The sequence below is a fragment of the Nannobrachium achirus genome (genome assembly GCF_963921795.1).
Source record: "Nannobrachium achirus genome assembly, chromosome: 18".
Lineage (NCBI taxonomy): Eukaryota > Metazoa > Chordata > Actinopteri > Myctophiformes > Myctophidae > Nannobrachium > Nannobrachium achirus.
Window position 1 is genome coordinate 24,075,332 of NC_137825.1, and position 15,236 is coordinate 24,090,567.

Below are 15,236 nucleotides of genomic sequence, written 5' to 3' on the forward strand. Positions count from 1 at the left end.
CAGAGTTAAATTAACACTGAGGATTTTACTGTTTAGATTTGCGGTCCTAGGGGAATGTTTTTATTTATTTTATCTCTTAAACTTCGAGTAGCCAATTATAATTTTTTACCCCTTTTTTAGTTTTAGGAGAGGGGTAAGGATCCTTTGCATCAAAATGAGGATCCTTGACATTAAAAAGGTTCAGATGTTCTTGATTTCTCCCACATCCCTTTTTTCAGGGCGACATGTTTTCTCTCTCTCTCTCTCTCTCTCTCTCTCTCTCTCTCTCTCTCACACACACACACACACACACACACACACACACACACACACACACACACACACACACACACACACACACACTTTCAATGGCTTCTCCGCAGCTCCTTCCCTCCCCAGGGTATCTCCATGGAGTGTTAGGCTCCAGACCTCTCAGTGGTTCTATCTTTCCCCAGGCCTCCTCAGCCTCTCTGTGGGGGCTCACGCTGTGCTCCTACACCTCCCTGGAGGGCTGGGGTACCACTACCACTCTCCTTCCCACACACACACACACACACGCACACACACACACACACACACACACACACACACACACACACACACACACACACACACACACACACACACCAGGCAGCCTGTCTGGCCTGCTACAGCTCCTTCTGATCGCTACGGCCTCAGATCTGTGGTTGCAATGCTAGATCACTTAAAGGAGAATTCCGGACAAGCCATTTTCTTATCTTGATCTTAACTCATTGACTGCCAGAATATTTAACCAAAACTACTGCCAAACTGCCGCTAGATGGCGTTCTCGGATATTCTAGGCGATCCTTGACTATGCTGGTTTCACCAAATGCATTTTCACTCGGGGGACGTCGCCCGATGACATCATGACGCAACCGGAAGCATAGAAGGCTTTCTTTTCTTTTTTTCTTTTTTTTTCGAAAGGCACAAAAACATGATAAACGGTCGAGCTTTAGGAGAGTTCAGTTCCCTGTGGACTCTCGGCTTAAGGCGTAATGATATGAGTCTGATGCATTGCATGCACCAGATCTAAGCCTTCCATCTGACAACACGCTGCCACAGATTGAGAGATTTGTCACTCTGGCACGCTGTTCTAGTTTTTGGATTGTGGCCCCAAATCTGACATTTAATCAAAGACGGTTTGTCATTAGCACACCAAGAGGATAGCCTCGTTCCTGGCCTTTACTCCTCTCCAAGGAGAAAAGCCTGGTCTCGTCCTATTGCAGAGAGTGTCCACCATGGTCACGACACTTGATTAGTGTGGTTGCCATAGGCAACACTATTGTTTACTTTATAGAGTAAACCCCAAACCCCAAAAGTCCATTGAGTTCAATGGAGAAGTGGAGCAAGCTTGACATCACGTATAGCCTATAAATAGGCAACCACACTTTCCGCAACCGCAATTTCCCAGAATTTCACCTTTCTAGTTCATTAACGTAATTTCCTTGGGCGGTACGTCCGCCAAATTCCAGTACTTCCGTTCAGACACTCAACCGGTTAGGTCTTTCCCAGCTTGCCAAGAGGATGTATTGGTGTGGTGTCACATGCCATAGAGGAGCCCCCACTGGGAGGACATAATATGTTGTATCCTACTGGCTTACCTGCCATAGAGGAGCCCCCATCGGGAGGATACTATGTTGTATCCTACTGGCTCACCTGCCATAGAGGATCCTTGACCAGGAGGACAAAGCACCTCTGTCCTATTCCTCCTGTTCAACACCCAACACAGAAGCTTGTGAGCTTGTAGATCTGCTATTTTCTAAAGCATTTAGAAAAAGAAACAAAATTACTTTGATACTGCAAGTCTTTTATTTAGATTGTGTATACTTTGTACTTTTCCTCCAGTAAAACTTTGAATGCAGGCATTTTACTGGTAACAGAGTATTGTGGTATTGCTACTTTTACTTAAGTAAAGAAGTACTTCTTCCTCCGCTGGTGCCAGCCGTGCGCACAGTTCTTATCGGGTTCTTTCTTCAGCTCATTCAGGGCTTTTACTCACTCTGAGGCGAGCATCACCAGATATCTTATTCATCCTTTTCTCCCGTTCACCGATCATATTTTGTTGACACGGCAATTGGGAGATTTCCCTATGCCGCGTGCCATCCGTCTTCATCCGACAGCTGTGAGTTCATGTATGGATATGCAGTATAGAATATGATTCATTGCTCGCCAATCCCCGGATGATTTATGTGTGCAGCTAAGGGTATCCAGACCCATCTTCTAATGGCGTAACCCCAGTCATTAGGGAAAAATGATTCTGGGTTGGGGGGGGGTGGCGGGTTTCGGACGGTACTGACACAGATGAATAGACGCCCAAATGATTTACAATGACATCATCATTGCTTCCTGTTGACGGCGGCGAGAGAGAGAGAGAGAGAGAGAGCTGGACATGAGTAGTGCTGTACACACAGATAAGCAGCTGGAAGAAAGTAGGCTCATGAGTTATGACCACCATTATGGAGCTAACTGACCCTCACACTGACTGGGTGACTGACCGCTGCTCAGCATGGGGGAGGGCTAAGGACAGTTTCGGAGAAGTGAAGAACTTTTTTATGTATTTAAACCTTCCGCTTAAAATAGCCAATCTACAAGCTCACAATAATGTGGCGCGTTGTGACCTTGCAGATCGGCTATTCTCGCTGAAGAGATTTGGTGTAGAGTGAAATGCTAGCAGACCTAGTATAGAGCGCTAGCTTGGGGACCCCTTTCGCCTAAGTGTAGGATTTAAGGGGGAGGGCTTGTGTTAGTCCCGGGAGCCATATTCAGTCTCAGATTAATAATAATCTTTATTTATAGAGCACATTTCAGACATTTATACATTTCAGCCATTTCAAAGTGCTTTACATTCAGGTTTAAAACAAACACATCAAGACATTGAAGTTAAAAAAGAAAAGAAAGTAGTCAAATATTAGATCAGTTAAAAGCAAGGTTATAAAAGTGTTTTTTTTTGCTGCCTCTTAAAGTCGTCAACTGAGGTTACCAGTCTAATATGTAAGGGGAGTAGGTTAGGTTCCAGATCCTTGGTTCATACTGTAGCTACCAAAGGCGGCTTCACCACATTTCTTGCCATTTATTGATGTTTCCGTCAGCAGTCCAGCACTGAGTGACCTGAGGGGGCGGGCTGGTCCCCTCAGGTCTGGGCCGGCTGATTAGATTATATTAGGTGTCCTTTATTATCCACAAGGACAAGTTTTGAAGACAATATGACACATAAATATTCACCACAATTAAAACTCCCAGGGGCCCTCAGGTCTTGATGGGTTTTAACCCTCAAATACCTGGAACCCGAGTCGCGTTAGATTTTAATCACTTTAACCATAATTTTATGTTTTAACTATTGAAAAATAGCAGATATACAAGCTCACAGCGAGGCACCGAGTGCCGCGCTGCGAGCTTGTAGATCTGCTATTTTTTGAAAAATCATGAAAATTTGTGCAAGTTTTTGAATATCTTTGACCCGATCTTTGACCCGACTTCTACGTCCTTCCTCTAAATCAGTGGTTCTCAAACTTGTTCAGGTCAAGGACCCCCAAAATTACATTTATTTGGCCGCAGACCCCCATCTCAAAATATGTTGTAACAGAGACCCCCCAGAAGCAAATATTTGAGTTACAAATGTTCGCTTTTAAATAGATATATTCAAATCTAGATTTTTCAAAAATAGAAGATCTACAAGCTTGTGAGCTTGTATATCTGCTTTTTTTTAATAGTTAAAGCAGTCAATAATTCTAGGCCTAAATGGGTTAAAACTCAGGTCTTGATGGCTTTTAAACAAGCTTTCCTTACTGTGCCTTTGTTGTTCCGTCAGGAGGAGATCAGTCCTCTGGAGAACGCCATGGAGACCATGCAGCTGACCACAGAGAAGATCAGCAGCATGGTGCAGAGGCACCTCAACGACCCCAACCTGCCCATCAACCCCCTCTCCATGCTGCTCAACGGCATCGTGGACCCCGCCGTCATGGGGGGCTTCGCCAACTACGAGAAGGTAAACACAATCAAACGCTTGTTTTGTACGGATGTTGCTCCTCCGTACTAGAGTAAATTTTGCCATCTAATAATAATGGATTTGATCTATAATGCACTTTACATTTGTGTGAATCTCAAAGTGCTACAAATAAGCATTAGCCATAAAAATAAATAATCACCCCACTATAACAGATCTAAGAAACGGAAACAAAGCATTTAAGACATGAGGGCATAAAGCCTAGAGGTAAACCCAGTGTAAAAAAAATATGAAGTTGTGAGTTTGTATATGCAAAATATGAAGTAAATTATATTATTGAGCTTGTAGATAAAAAAAATAGCAGGAGTAGCTATGTTTTGCAGCTTGATTTAGCTACACGGCCCGAGAGAAAGGGGCGTTCCCTTCCATTCATATTTATACCTGGCTGTGCCTGTAAAAAAAGTTTTGATTGAACTCAGGCAGAGGACACTGAGTAGTAGAATACTTCATATAAAAATACATCTGCTTAGGGTTAGATATAGAACTTGATTTGATATTTGATTGGTGCATTTTTATATTTATATTATTTATATAAACCTTTTGTGATCCTGTATTGACTATTATACTGTTTGCAGCAGCAGCTGTCAGTCAAGCCAGATAAAACAAATTCATAATACAATGCACATTAAACAGTACTTTTGCCCTAAATGCTAAAGTTTGTACATAGAAAATAGGAACATTTGAATAAAATTGTGAGCTTGTAGATTAAAAAATAGAAAATCTACAACCCACTACCTGCTGTTTTCATATTTTCAGTGAATTGATTTGGTGTAGAGTGGGGGAATAAATAAGTCGACCGAGTAATAGACCCCTGGCAAAAGAAAGCATATAAGGGTTATAAGCGAAGAATAACTAATAGGTTCACCACTTAGAAAGTGGAAAAAGGTCAGTTCATACACAACACTGATTATAGATTAGAGTAGAATATTTAATGATATTCTGTTATATTATAGAATAAAATAGAACATTTTCACCTTTCAATCGGAACAGAAAGATGCAAGATCCACACATATAGCAGAGCTTCTAGTACATATTCCTGTTCCTATTCTCCCTTAAAAAATATGTCCGATGGCCCTTTCAGGCTATTTGAGTGCAACGCCGCAGTTAAATCTGCACACCTCAGCAAGTTCACCAAATGTCAAACCCCGGTCCGTTTTATGTTTCCGGCCTGCGTTCGCCCAGAATTCACAGCTCGTTGCGGTAGCTTTCAAAGCTTCCCTCCCTCAAAAAAAAAAAAAAACTTTATGCATATTCCATGAGCCCCGAGCGAGCGGCACGTCAGGCCCGATAACAATTTTTTTTTTCATCATGGTCACCCCGGCTGCCTGCGCATTGTTTGCCTCGTAAAAGTCATAGGCCATTAAGGAAGCGCTGTTCATTTGATGTGAGCCCGCACTGAAAGCCTTGTACTGTACCGTGTTCTGCCTAATTTATGCTGCCTCGCACGACGGCACCGCACGGCCTGGAAATAGTCGACTTGCAAGCTCACAATGCCACGTTGTGAGCTTGTAAATCGTCTAGTTCCGCCACGATGAAGTATAAAGTATAAATCTGGCTATATTATCACCCGGTGCATCTTGCATCCTGGTTCCAGTTTTCACCCCCAGCAATTGGTTTATGGGTTCGGCGTTGCACGCCAGGGCAGCTCATCTGTGAAAGGAAACACTTTTGCCTTGTGTAACTTGCCTATAAAACACGGAGTCAGAGGCGGTCGGTTGCCATTATATATCAGCGTTTTGGAAATGATTTCATTTTTTAGGGAGATGAACCGCCGACCGGCGTGTTTATGAGACGGAGCAAAAGTGTGTGTTTGTGAATCTTTCACCCACCCATCCCCCGTTGGATCTGGGAGGAGTAGTGGAGGAGTTGCAAAGCGGAGACGGGCACTTATCTTTTTGTCATCTTCTTGTGTTTTCTGTCGACGCGTATTTCTGCCATGTTGTCTTTGCTCCCCAGCCACCCTCAGTCGTTTTCTCCCTCCACCTTATCTCATTCGCCTCTGGACGTCTGCTCTCCTCGTGTGTGTCTATCACTTTGTTAATTGACTCAAAGTGCATCCGAAACTAGTGTGTCACGCTGGCTGCAAAGTTGTCTACCAGAGGGTGCAAAAAACACCAAACCTAATAAAACTGAAACACTACCAGTCCCTCTATGTGAGACAATAAACCACTGTGAAAATAGCCTGCAATGCCTTTTTTTGGGGGAAAACTGTTTTGGAGCTTTCTTCCTGTTTGGCTCCCTCTTGGTATTTCATCCTCACATGGGCCTCTCCTCAATCTCTCTCTCTCTCTCTCTCTCTCTCTCTCTCTCTCTCTCTCTCTCTCTCTCTCTCTCTCTGTCTCCTTCAGGCCTTCTTCAATGACAAGTACATGCAGGATCACCCTGAAGACCTGGACAAGATCGAAAAACTGAAGGACCTTATCGCCTGGCAGGTGAGACTTTGCCCTGCGTAGCCAGGAGAATCTAACCATTGCAAAGAAAATGTGTGCACTGGGCGACAATCTTCTCTCTCTCTCTGTGTGTGTGTGTGTGTGTGTGTGTGTGTGTGTGTGTGTGTGTGTGTGTGTGTGTGTGTGTGTGTGTGTGTGTGTGCGCGTGTGTAAAATATGAGCTATATATATATATATATATATATATACACCTGGGCCATGCTGAATAGTATAAATTACTTTTCGTGTCGTATATGGTGGCATTTCAGTCCGGAAAGGTGATTGTGAGAGCGAGGATATATATACAGTACATTTCTGGGTGTCAAGTGTTTTAAGTCCCAGTTTCTGTGTGTGTGTATGCGAGTAAAATATGAGCTATATATATACACCTGGGCCAATGCTGAATAGTGTAAATTACTTTTCATGGTCGTATATGTGGTGGCATTTACGTCTGAAAAGGTGTTTCACCTTACTAAAGCAGCAGCTGCAAAGCAAAGCGTGCCGCTCGCACACACGTGTCACAGGCGGAGCGTTCTTTGCAGAGGTCGCATAACAGCACCGTCGGGGGGGAATCTCTCTCCCTCAGGTGCGAAAAAAGCAAGCCACTAACGGTAACTAAACGGAGCAGGGGGAAATCTGTGTCAGAAAGTTCAGTGGGTATAATAGTGTGTGTGTGTTGTGTGTGGAGTGGAGTGGAGTGGAGGGTTGCTGAAGCAAGCACAGAGAGAGAGCGAGAGAAGATGAAGGTTTTGCGTGCGCTGCACCCTCCCTCCCCCCCCCCCCCCCCCTGGGGGCCTAGCATGGAGGAAGTGCACACGCAAGCAAGACGAGAGGCAGCGCTGGTTTTTACGGTTTTACTTTTAAAGGTATATTCAGTGATTGTATTTCATTCAAATAAAAATATAATTGGTACATTTTCCATTCATTCTCCTCACTAGAATGTGTGCTGACCATATAAGGACTTCCACCATGGCCCGTGTTACGAGCATAGCTAGATTCGGTTTTCAGAGGTGGCCAGCCAGTCCTCGACCAATCAGGGTAGAGTATGGCCGTAGTTATGTTATGATGTTTAGTTATGATGGTCAAAATAAAAGTTTTGAGAACCACAGTCGCTCTGAATTAAGAACGTCTGCTGAATGCCTAGATTGTAAACTACTGAACTCATAAAATACACTCGTAGTCTCGTAGTAAATCAGCATCATACATATCCTGAAGCTGGAGACGTAGGCCTACCGATATTCAGTGATTGGGTCTAATGATCAAAGCGAGAACATTATAATGGTGTAAAAAATCTATAAAAAAATAAACATTTCCACGCTGTAAGGCCAGTAAAGGACAAGATGACCCCCGGCCACTTTCATTATCACTGAATACACCTTTAAGTAAAAGTATCAATACTTCAATGTAGAAATGCTACTGTTACAAGTAAAAGTCCAGTATTCTAAATTTACTTGCACGAAAGAACAACGTATTTGCATCAAAATGTTCTTAAAGTACCAAAAGTAAAAGTATACATTATGCAGTTTTCAAATGTATAAAAATCTTTTGAAAATAGCCCATCTACAAGCTCACAGCGCGTCCCAATGCGTCAGGAGCTTGTATATCGGCTGTTTTCAAATAGACAAATAGCGCCGGTTAATGTATGTTCATATAATAATAATCGAAATCTACAAAGTAACCAGTAACTAAAGTTTTCTAATAATTGTAGTGGAGTAGAAAATACAATGTTTGCCTCTGAGATTTAGTGGAGTAGAAGGAAAAGTACCCGCTACGCTTGATTTAAAGTTGTACTATGTAACTTTTTTTATAAAACAAATCTTAAAATTCTCCTAACTATTAAATCACAAAAGTTTTAGAAGATCCGCGCCGTGAATTTCAGCCTGTAAAGCCTTCTCTGTATGTAAACTGAGATCCTTGCCGTGGACCGGATCTCGCGCGAAAATTGCGTCATCACACTACCGGCCAATCACAGCGAGGGTTATACAACTGCCGGCCAATCACAGCGCATCTTGAAGTGGGGTCGCTATGGCAGCCATATTTGTTGTCGCCCGTTTGTACCATCCCTTCTCTAGGTAATTTCGCCTACCAGGCAGGGTGAAGGAGTCCGTATCTCTGGAATTACTGAACGCACAGGAACAAGGGACCCCTTAAAAGATAGATCTCAGCGAGGTGGAGGCAGACGCGGGGGTCTGAAGGTACGAAAAACGTCCGAAAGACGCGGACGCGACCGCGGTTTGCTATAGGGCTAATGACCACTAGTTGGGCATCTTACACAGTATGGCTTTAAGTTTTTCCGAAAATACAGAATATTTTCAGGTACAGTATGTGCGATACCCACTTGCGAGTATAAATCAGGCTCCCCCGCACTAGATGAAGGAACACACCACACAATATACCTTGCAGGTTCCTTCTCACTTTCACCAGGGGTCTTGGATCAATAATCTGGTTCTCTTCCTCCAGTGTTGTTTTTGACAGCAAATTTTGATTTAGTTTTAGTCATAGTCTTTTGAATAAAATGTCATTTAGTTTTAGTCAGAATGTAGTCACCTGAACATTTTTAGTTTTAGTCTAACTTTAGTCGACTAAATATAAGATTTTAGGCGACTAAATCTACAGTTGATTTAGTCAACTGAAATGTATTTTGGCAGGCCTTGAGCATCATAATGACTGATTTTACACTTGGTTCTGTGCTGAAAATAGCAGATCTACAAGCTCACAACGCATCGCAGCGTGACACGTTGTGAGCTTGTAGATCGGCTATTTTCAGCACGCAACACCTGAGAGCAACCAAACATAAAATTACTCTCTTCTCCACTAGTCCCTCCCTAACATTTTAGTTTAGTTTTTATTTTGTTGACGAAATTGTCAATATATTTAGTCTTAGTTTTAGTCACCAAAGCTTAGTTTTTGTTTAGTTTTTATTTCGTTTTCGTCAGTCGCCAAACATTTTTCGTCATAGTTTTAGTCGACGAAATCAACACTGTCTTCCTCTCGGGCTGCATGATGTCCATGGTTTCCTGGGGAAATTGGAAAAGCATCCGCCGTGTAGGGAGAATAAGAGGCTCCGTGAACTATTTGTGATGTTGTTTATAATCCAACCGTCCCAAAAAGTGAACACGCTCGAGTGCGCCCAGTCTCCGCTTCTCCAGGATAATCATCTTTTTACACGGGAGGACATGTTTTTCCCCATGCCTTATGTTCGGCCTCTGTGGTTTTAAACACAGAAATGAGTGTTCGGATACACATGGGAGCTCCTTTCTGTCTGTCAGTTCAGTTCCCACAGAAAGAGGAAATTAATTTAATTCGGTTGGAGCCAGGAGGGAGTTGCTTTTTTAGTTTTTCGGCCCTTTTCTGCCGTTTCAAATAAATAGGTCATCCTGGCACTCTGTTGTTGTCTCCCGGACGGTGAACTCATCTGATTATCCTCACTCCCTGCCAAGCGCTTCTTGTTTTGCCTAGCTCCTGGAGCGTCCCATTTCACAAACGTATCAGTCTCTCATTTCCTCGCGGCATGTCTTTTTCACATTGTACCGCACGCAGCCATTTACTGGTCCTCACAAAAGAAATCAGAGCTCAGAACAGCGTTTAATTCCATTTTCAGGCTGCTTTCTTATACAGATAACTCTTATTAAAGAATGTTAATGTTGTTGTATTATAATATGTGTTAAATGGCTTTATATTACGATAGCAATGGCATTGTTAAAAAAAAGATTGGAGGACTAGTGAAAGTTACAGGTATGGTGAGTGCGTTATGAAACGTAAGCTTAATCACAGTAATCCTTAATCATTTTCAATCATATTCAAGGACTCTTGGAGAGAAATGAGACTGGCACAGAGCACTGCGGGAACGCCGCCGTCGCCTAAATTAAAAGAAAAATCAAATGAAAATGGTTTAGTAGCCATCGGTACTGTAGGTTGGATATCAATTATTTGTATCTTACGTTTCAACAGGGGAACTCAAAGTCCTTTACACCGAACATTAAGAGCAGTAAGACATTGGGAAAGGTTTTTTTTAATACAGTAAAAAGATATATTACAAAGCTAACGGATAAAAGAAGATAATAGCACAGTGCAGCACAACAAAATGAACCCAAAACCCTCAGTAAAAAAGCAGCGGCAAACAGAAAAGTATTCAGCTTTGATTTAAAAGAACTGAGAGTTGTGGCAGACTTGCAGTTTTTCTCTGGGAGTTTGTTCCTGATTTGTGGTGCTGCTGCGCTGTGCATCAAAAACTGAACGCTGAGTTCAGTTGTGATCCTGGGGACAGAAAGCAGACCCAGATGATCTGAGAGGTCTGGGTGCTTTGTGATGCAGTCTACTGCAGGGGTCTTCAACGTTTTCAGCCCAAGGACCCCTTAGTTGAGAGAGAGATGAAGCAGGGACCTTATCATAGATTCCATATAGTTCCATTGTTTGACAGCACAATCATCTGTGTATTTTGGATTCATGTCAATTTGTGTTATCAGATATGTAACCACTTGAACCGTCAATACATAATAGACTTGACCTTTCACTCTGTACTTAGTCTGCTCTTTTTCCCCTCTACACCAAAGCACTTTGCCGAAAATAGCCGATCTACAAGCTCACAACGCCTCGCTATTTTTGTATAAAGTTATCAGAATATGGACACAAGGGTTCAAGTGGTTAATATCAAAAAGGAGAAAAAAAAGCAGCACAAGACCAGAACATTTGGCCCTATGCCATTCAATGGCTTATACACCAGCAGTAGTATTTTGAATTCCTGTGTCAAATGGAGGAATTAATAAATGAAAGATGTATCAAATAAAACCAAATGGATCCATGTGGTTCCGTTTGTATGCTCTCAGAGTTATGGATTTCCTTGAGATGTTGATAAAAATATGTTCGAAGAATCACTGCTCAAAGTTGACATACTCTTGACAAATCACAGCATTTTATAAGGTAGTGTTGACCCATTGAACCCTAACGGCCCTATTCTGGGCATGTCATAATAGCCGAGCAATCTCCTCTGACGCTTTATGAGCAAGTAGAGCGGCTATTTTCAGCGAAGAATTCGGTTTAGAGGGAAAAAGTAGGGGGACCAAGTATTGACCCCTGACGGACCCTGAGTACTATAGGGTTTAAAGAAGTAGTTCACCCCAAAAGGCTGCGAAAAAATGAATTCAAGGCTTCATGGGGTTTGTATTTGATAGGAAATATGATTTTTTTTATAGGGGTTGTGAACTACTCCTTTAAGCGTTTTTTTTTTTTTTTTTTTTTTGTATTTTAGTCAAAGCAGACAGCATTGAAAGATAACATCTGATTGACTCTTAGTAGAGTGCTGGCCTCTTTAACCACGTTTAAACCCTATATACTTTGTTGACCCGGGTCCGCCAGAACAACAAAGTAGACCATCCGCACTCACAAAGTTGTAAATGTCTTCAATGTGCTGCAGCAGCAACAGCAGCAGCAACAATCACAAACCTACACATTTCGACCTCCTGGCCTTCTGCAGCATTAATGCTTACATTTTAAACTCTGAGGACGGTTTCCTTTGTTGTTGGAATTGTTAAGAATCTGCACCCCAGCTGACCTTAAACTCATTGAGTTGAGCGGGCCTGTCCTCTGACGTACAACCTCATTTTCTCCCTGACTTCCCTGAACCTCGCACAAATGCATTCGTTCATTAGCGTTTATTTTCTGTACAGGATTGGTCTGTACATTTCCATAATTCATGATAGTTTGATCATTTATATCGTGGTGAAAACCTTGCACCGGGGTGGTTCATGTTGTTGAAAGAAGACCTGAAAAAGACGGATTCCGTTCTGCATCAGAGAGGGGTTGTGGTGAAATGTCACACTGCCTTTCTTAACCCATTTAGGCCTAGACTTATTGAATGCTTTAACCAGTGAAAAATAGCAGATATACAAGCTCACAGCGCGGCACCGAGTGCCGCGCTGCGAGCTTGTAGATCTGCTATTTTCGAAAAAGTCGTGAAAATGTGTGCAAATCTTTGAATATATGTATTTTCAAAGCGAACGTTTGTAACTCAAATTTTGCTTCTGGGTGGTCCCTGGAACTAGATATTTTGAGATGGAGGTCCGTGGCCAAATAAATATCAGTTTGGGGGTCCCTCACATGAAAAGGTTTGAGAACCACTGACATAGTAGTCTCTCAAGAACAGACTAACTGAGCTCCAGTTAAGTGAAAAGGACCTTTTCTTTTACGATGGCTGGCCAGATTGCTGACATGGAAGCATAGGTTTTTTCAAAAAAACTTAGAAGGATTCAAAAGACACTTATAGAACCGGGTCAGAATTCAAATTTTCACAATTTTTCAAAAATAGCAGATCTACAAGCTCGCAGCTTGTATATCTGCTATTTTTCAATAGTTAAAGCATAAAATAATGATACATAAAATGTGTACCCGTTCTAAATGGGTTTTAAACTGATCTGAATGACCCCAAACCATTGGTAGCAATTAGGAGGGTATTGTCTTTGTAATTTCCTCAAGGCTCTCCGTCGAACTTTACAAGCGATGTCTCTGCTTCAGAGTAATAAGACTTGAAAGGGTTCCTTCCTGGCAGCAGTGACGGAGGAGGAATGTCTTTCACATTCTGTTGAGTGAGGGTTTAAAAAAAAAAAGAAAAAACTTGCCCGAGCCAAGAAGACTCTTTCTTTCTCTGGCACAAAAGGAGTGATTAATACTGATCGTCTGGCTCCGAGACGTGACACCACATACCCCCACACCACGCACGCACGCACGCACGCACGCACGCACGCACGCACGCACGCACGCACACACACACACACACACACACACACACACACCTGCATTTTTTTCATTTGGATCTGCACAAAAAGCATTAATACATAATAAATCCAGACACTGATCAGAAGAAGGTCACATTACGGTCAAACCAGATACAACTGCATACACATCCTTATTAATGCAGAGCAAGTTCAAGGATATATTACGAAACACCGTCTTCACCAGAGTGACAGAACAATGTCTAGACAACTTTTTTTTTTGCATTTGTCTTTTGCAATCGTCCCTATATGCATGCAGAGAATCTTTAACCCATTCTTCAACTTTCTTCTAAATCCAAGGTTTTGTCAAGAACCCCCAAAATTGGCTGTGGACCCCCCCCCCCCCCCCCCAGATTTTGAGTTAAAAAATGTTTGCTTTATTTGAAGATTTTTCAAAAATAGCAGATATACAAGCTTATTGCGCTGCATGAAGTGACACGCTGTGAGCTTGTATATTTGATATTTTTCAATAGCCAAAGTATAAAATAATGTGATGTCTAAACCAGAGATGTTCTGATGATGTGAAGAGAAAGCAAGAAACGGCAGCGTTTGTTTACTTCTCATCCCGAATGTGTCAAAATGAGACGAATGCAGGCAGAAACCCGCGGTCCAATCAACAAAAGTAAACACGCGCTGCTCACCAATACACCCATTGTACTCATCTGGTAATTAGGTAGGAAAGCAACTAGAAATCAGGTAATGAGCTATGACAATATCTCTGCCAAATGATGTGGCTCGTGTTTGGCTTTTTTTCTCTCTTTCTCTCCAGAGTTTCTGAAGACGCACTGTAGTGTAAACTAGTGTTGATTTTGTCGACTAAAACTATGAGGAAAAGGTAGTCGTCGACTACCTTTTTTCACTGATGAAAACTAAACAAGAACTACATAAAAACTAAGCTATGATGACTAAAACTGAGACTAAAGCTGGTTGCACACTGCTGCTGTTTCTTCGTTGCGAAATGTGTTTTTCAGGGCAAGGAGAGAGAGAGAGAGAGAGAGCAAGGGAACATAGTGGTCCGAAAATAAATACAAAACGGGCGGCAGTGTGCAAACGTGATTGACATAACGTGAGGTTGATTGCTTTACGTGCTCCGAAATTCGCTCCTATATTCGGCCAAAAAAAAACTGCTTTTTTTTTCCTATCAAATAAAAACTAGACTAAAATGTTAGGGAGGGACTAGTGGAGAAGAGATCCAGTACAACTTTTGCACTCTGAAAATAGCTTGTAGATCGTCTATTTTCAGAACGCAACCAAATGTAAAATCAGGCATTATGACTCCATCAAGGCAACACCAAAGTACATTTTACATCTACAGTCGACTAAAATATTATGATATTTAGTCGACTAAAACTAGACTAAAACTAAAACACTAAAAAATGAAATACTAAAATATGACTAAGACTATGACTAAAACTAAGCTTTAATGTACACATAAGAGGAGATTGGAATACTATAAAAATAAAATGTTTTTACTTTATTTAATATATAGTTTTATGTTTAGAAGTAAAGATGACTGTACAGAAGACAAGTCTAGCAGACCTGCAGTTTTTTTTCTGGTGGAGCTTGTTCCAGACAATGTTAGATTGCATAATTATGTCTCCTAACAACCTGCAGGGAGGATGAGTGCACACTGTCTGCTCATGGAATCAGTCATAAATGGAAGCAGACTGTCTGTGTTCTCTAACAATAGACCCTTTTTAACCACAGTGGCCCTATTGACGGGTAAACACTGCTGAGGCTAATAACATAAATTGTGTTTCATTTCGACTGCAGGTCAAGATGTTCTGGTGTTGAAAAAATAAAAATGAAAGGGTACTTTATTACGACCGTAGGTCGCAGTTTAGTATGTAAACGGTCACAGCTTGACCGTATCTCTGTCTGTCTCTCTGTAACGCCTGACACTGTGGTTCTTTGGGTTTGTCACTCTGACATCATGCTCTGACATCACTGTGATGTCAGGGGAACCACTCTTAACAGCATGGGTTTGCCGCTCTGATATCACGCTCCGGCTTCAATGTCACACTAACAGAATCCCTT

The 15,236-nt window shown here is 42.0% G+C and overlaps 1 protein-coding gene across 1 annotated transcript in view; it reads left to right on the forward strand.

Annotated features, from left to right (window-relative positions):
• Window positions 1-15,236, forward strand: part of dock1 (dedicator of cytokinesis 1) — a 433,218-nt gene that overhangs the window by 384,377 nt on the left and 33,605 nt on the right. The window contains exons 45-46 of the mRNA XM_080747125.1: window positions 3,809-3,985; window positions 6,352-6,435. Of these exons, the coding sequence (XP_080603251.1) occupies window positions 3,809-3,985; window positions 6,352-6,435 (261 nt within the window). The remainder of the gene's footprint in view (window positions 1-3,808; window positions 3,986-6,351; window positions 6,436-15,236) is intronic.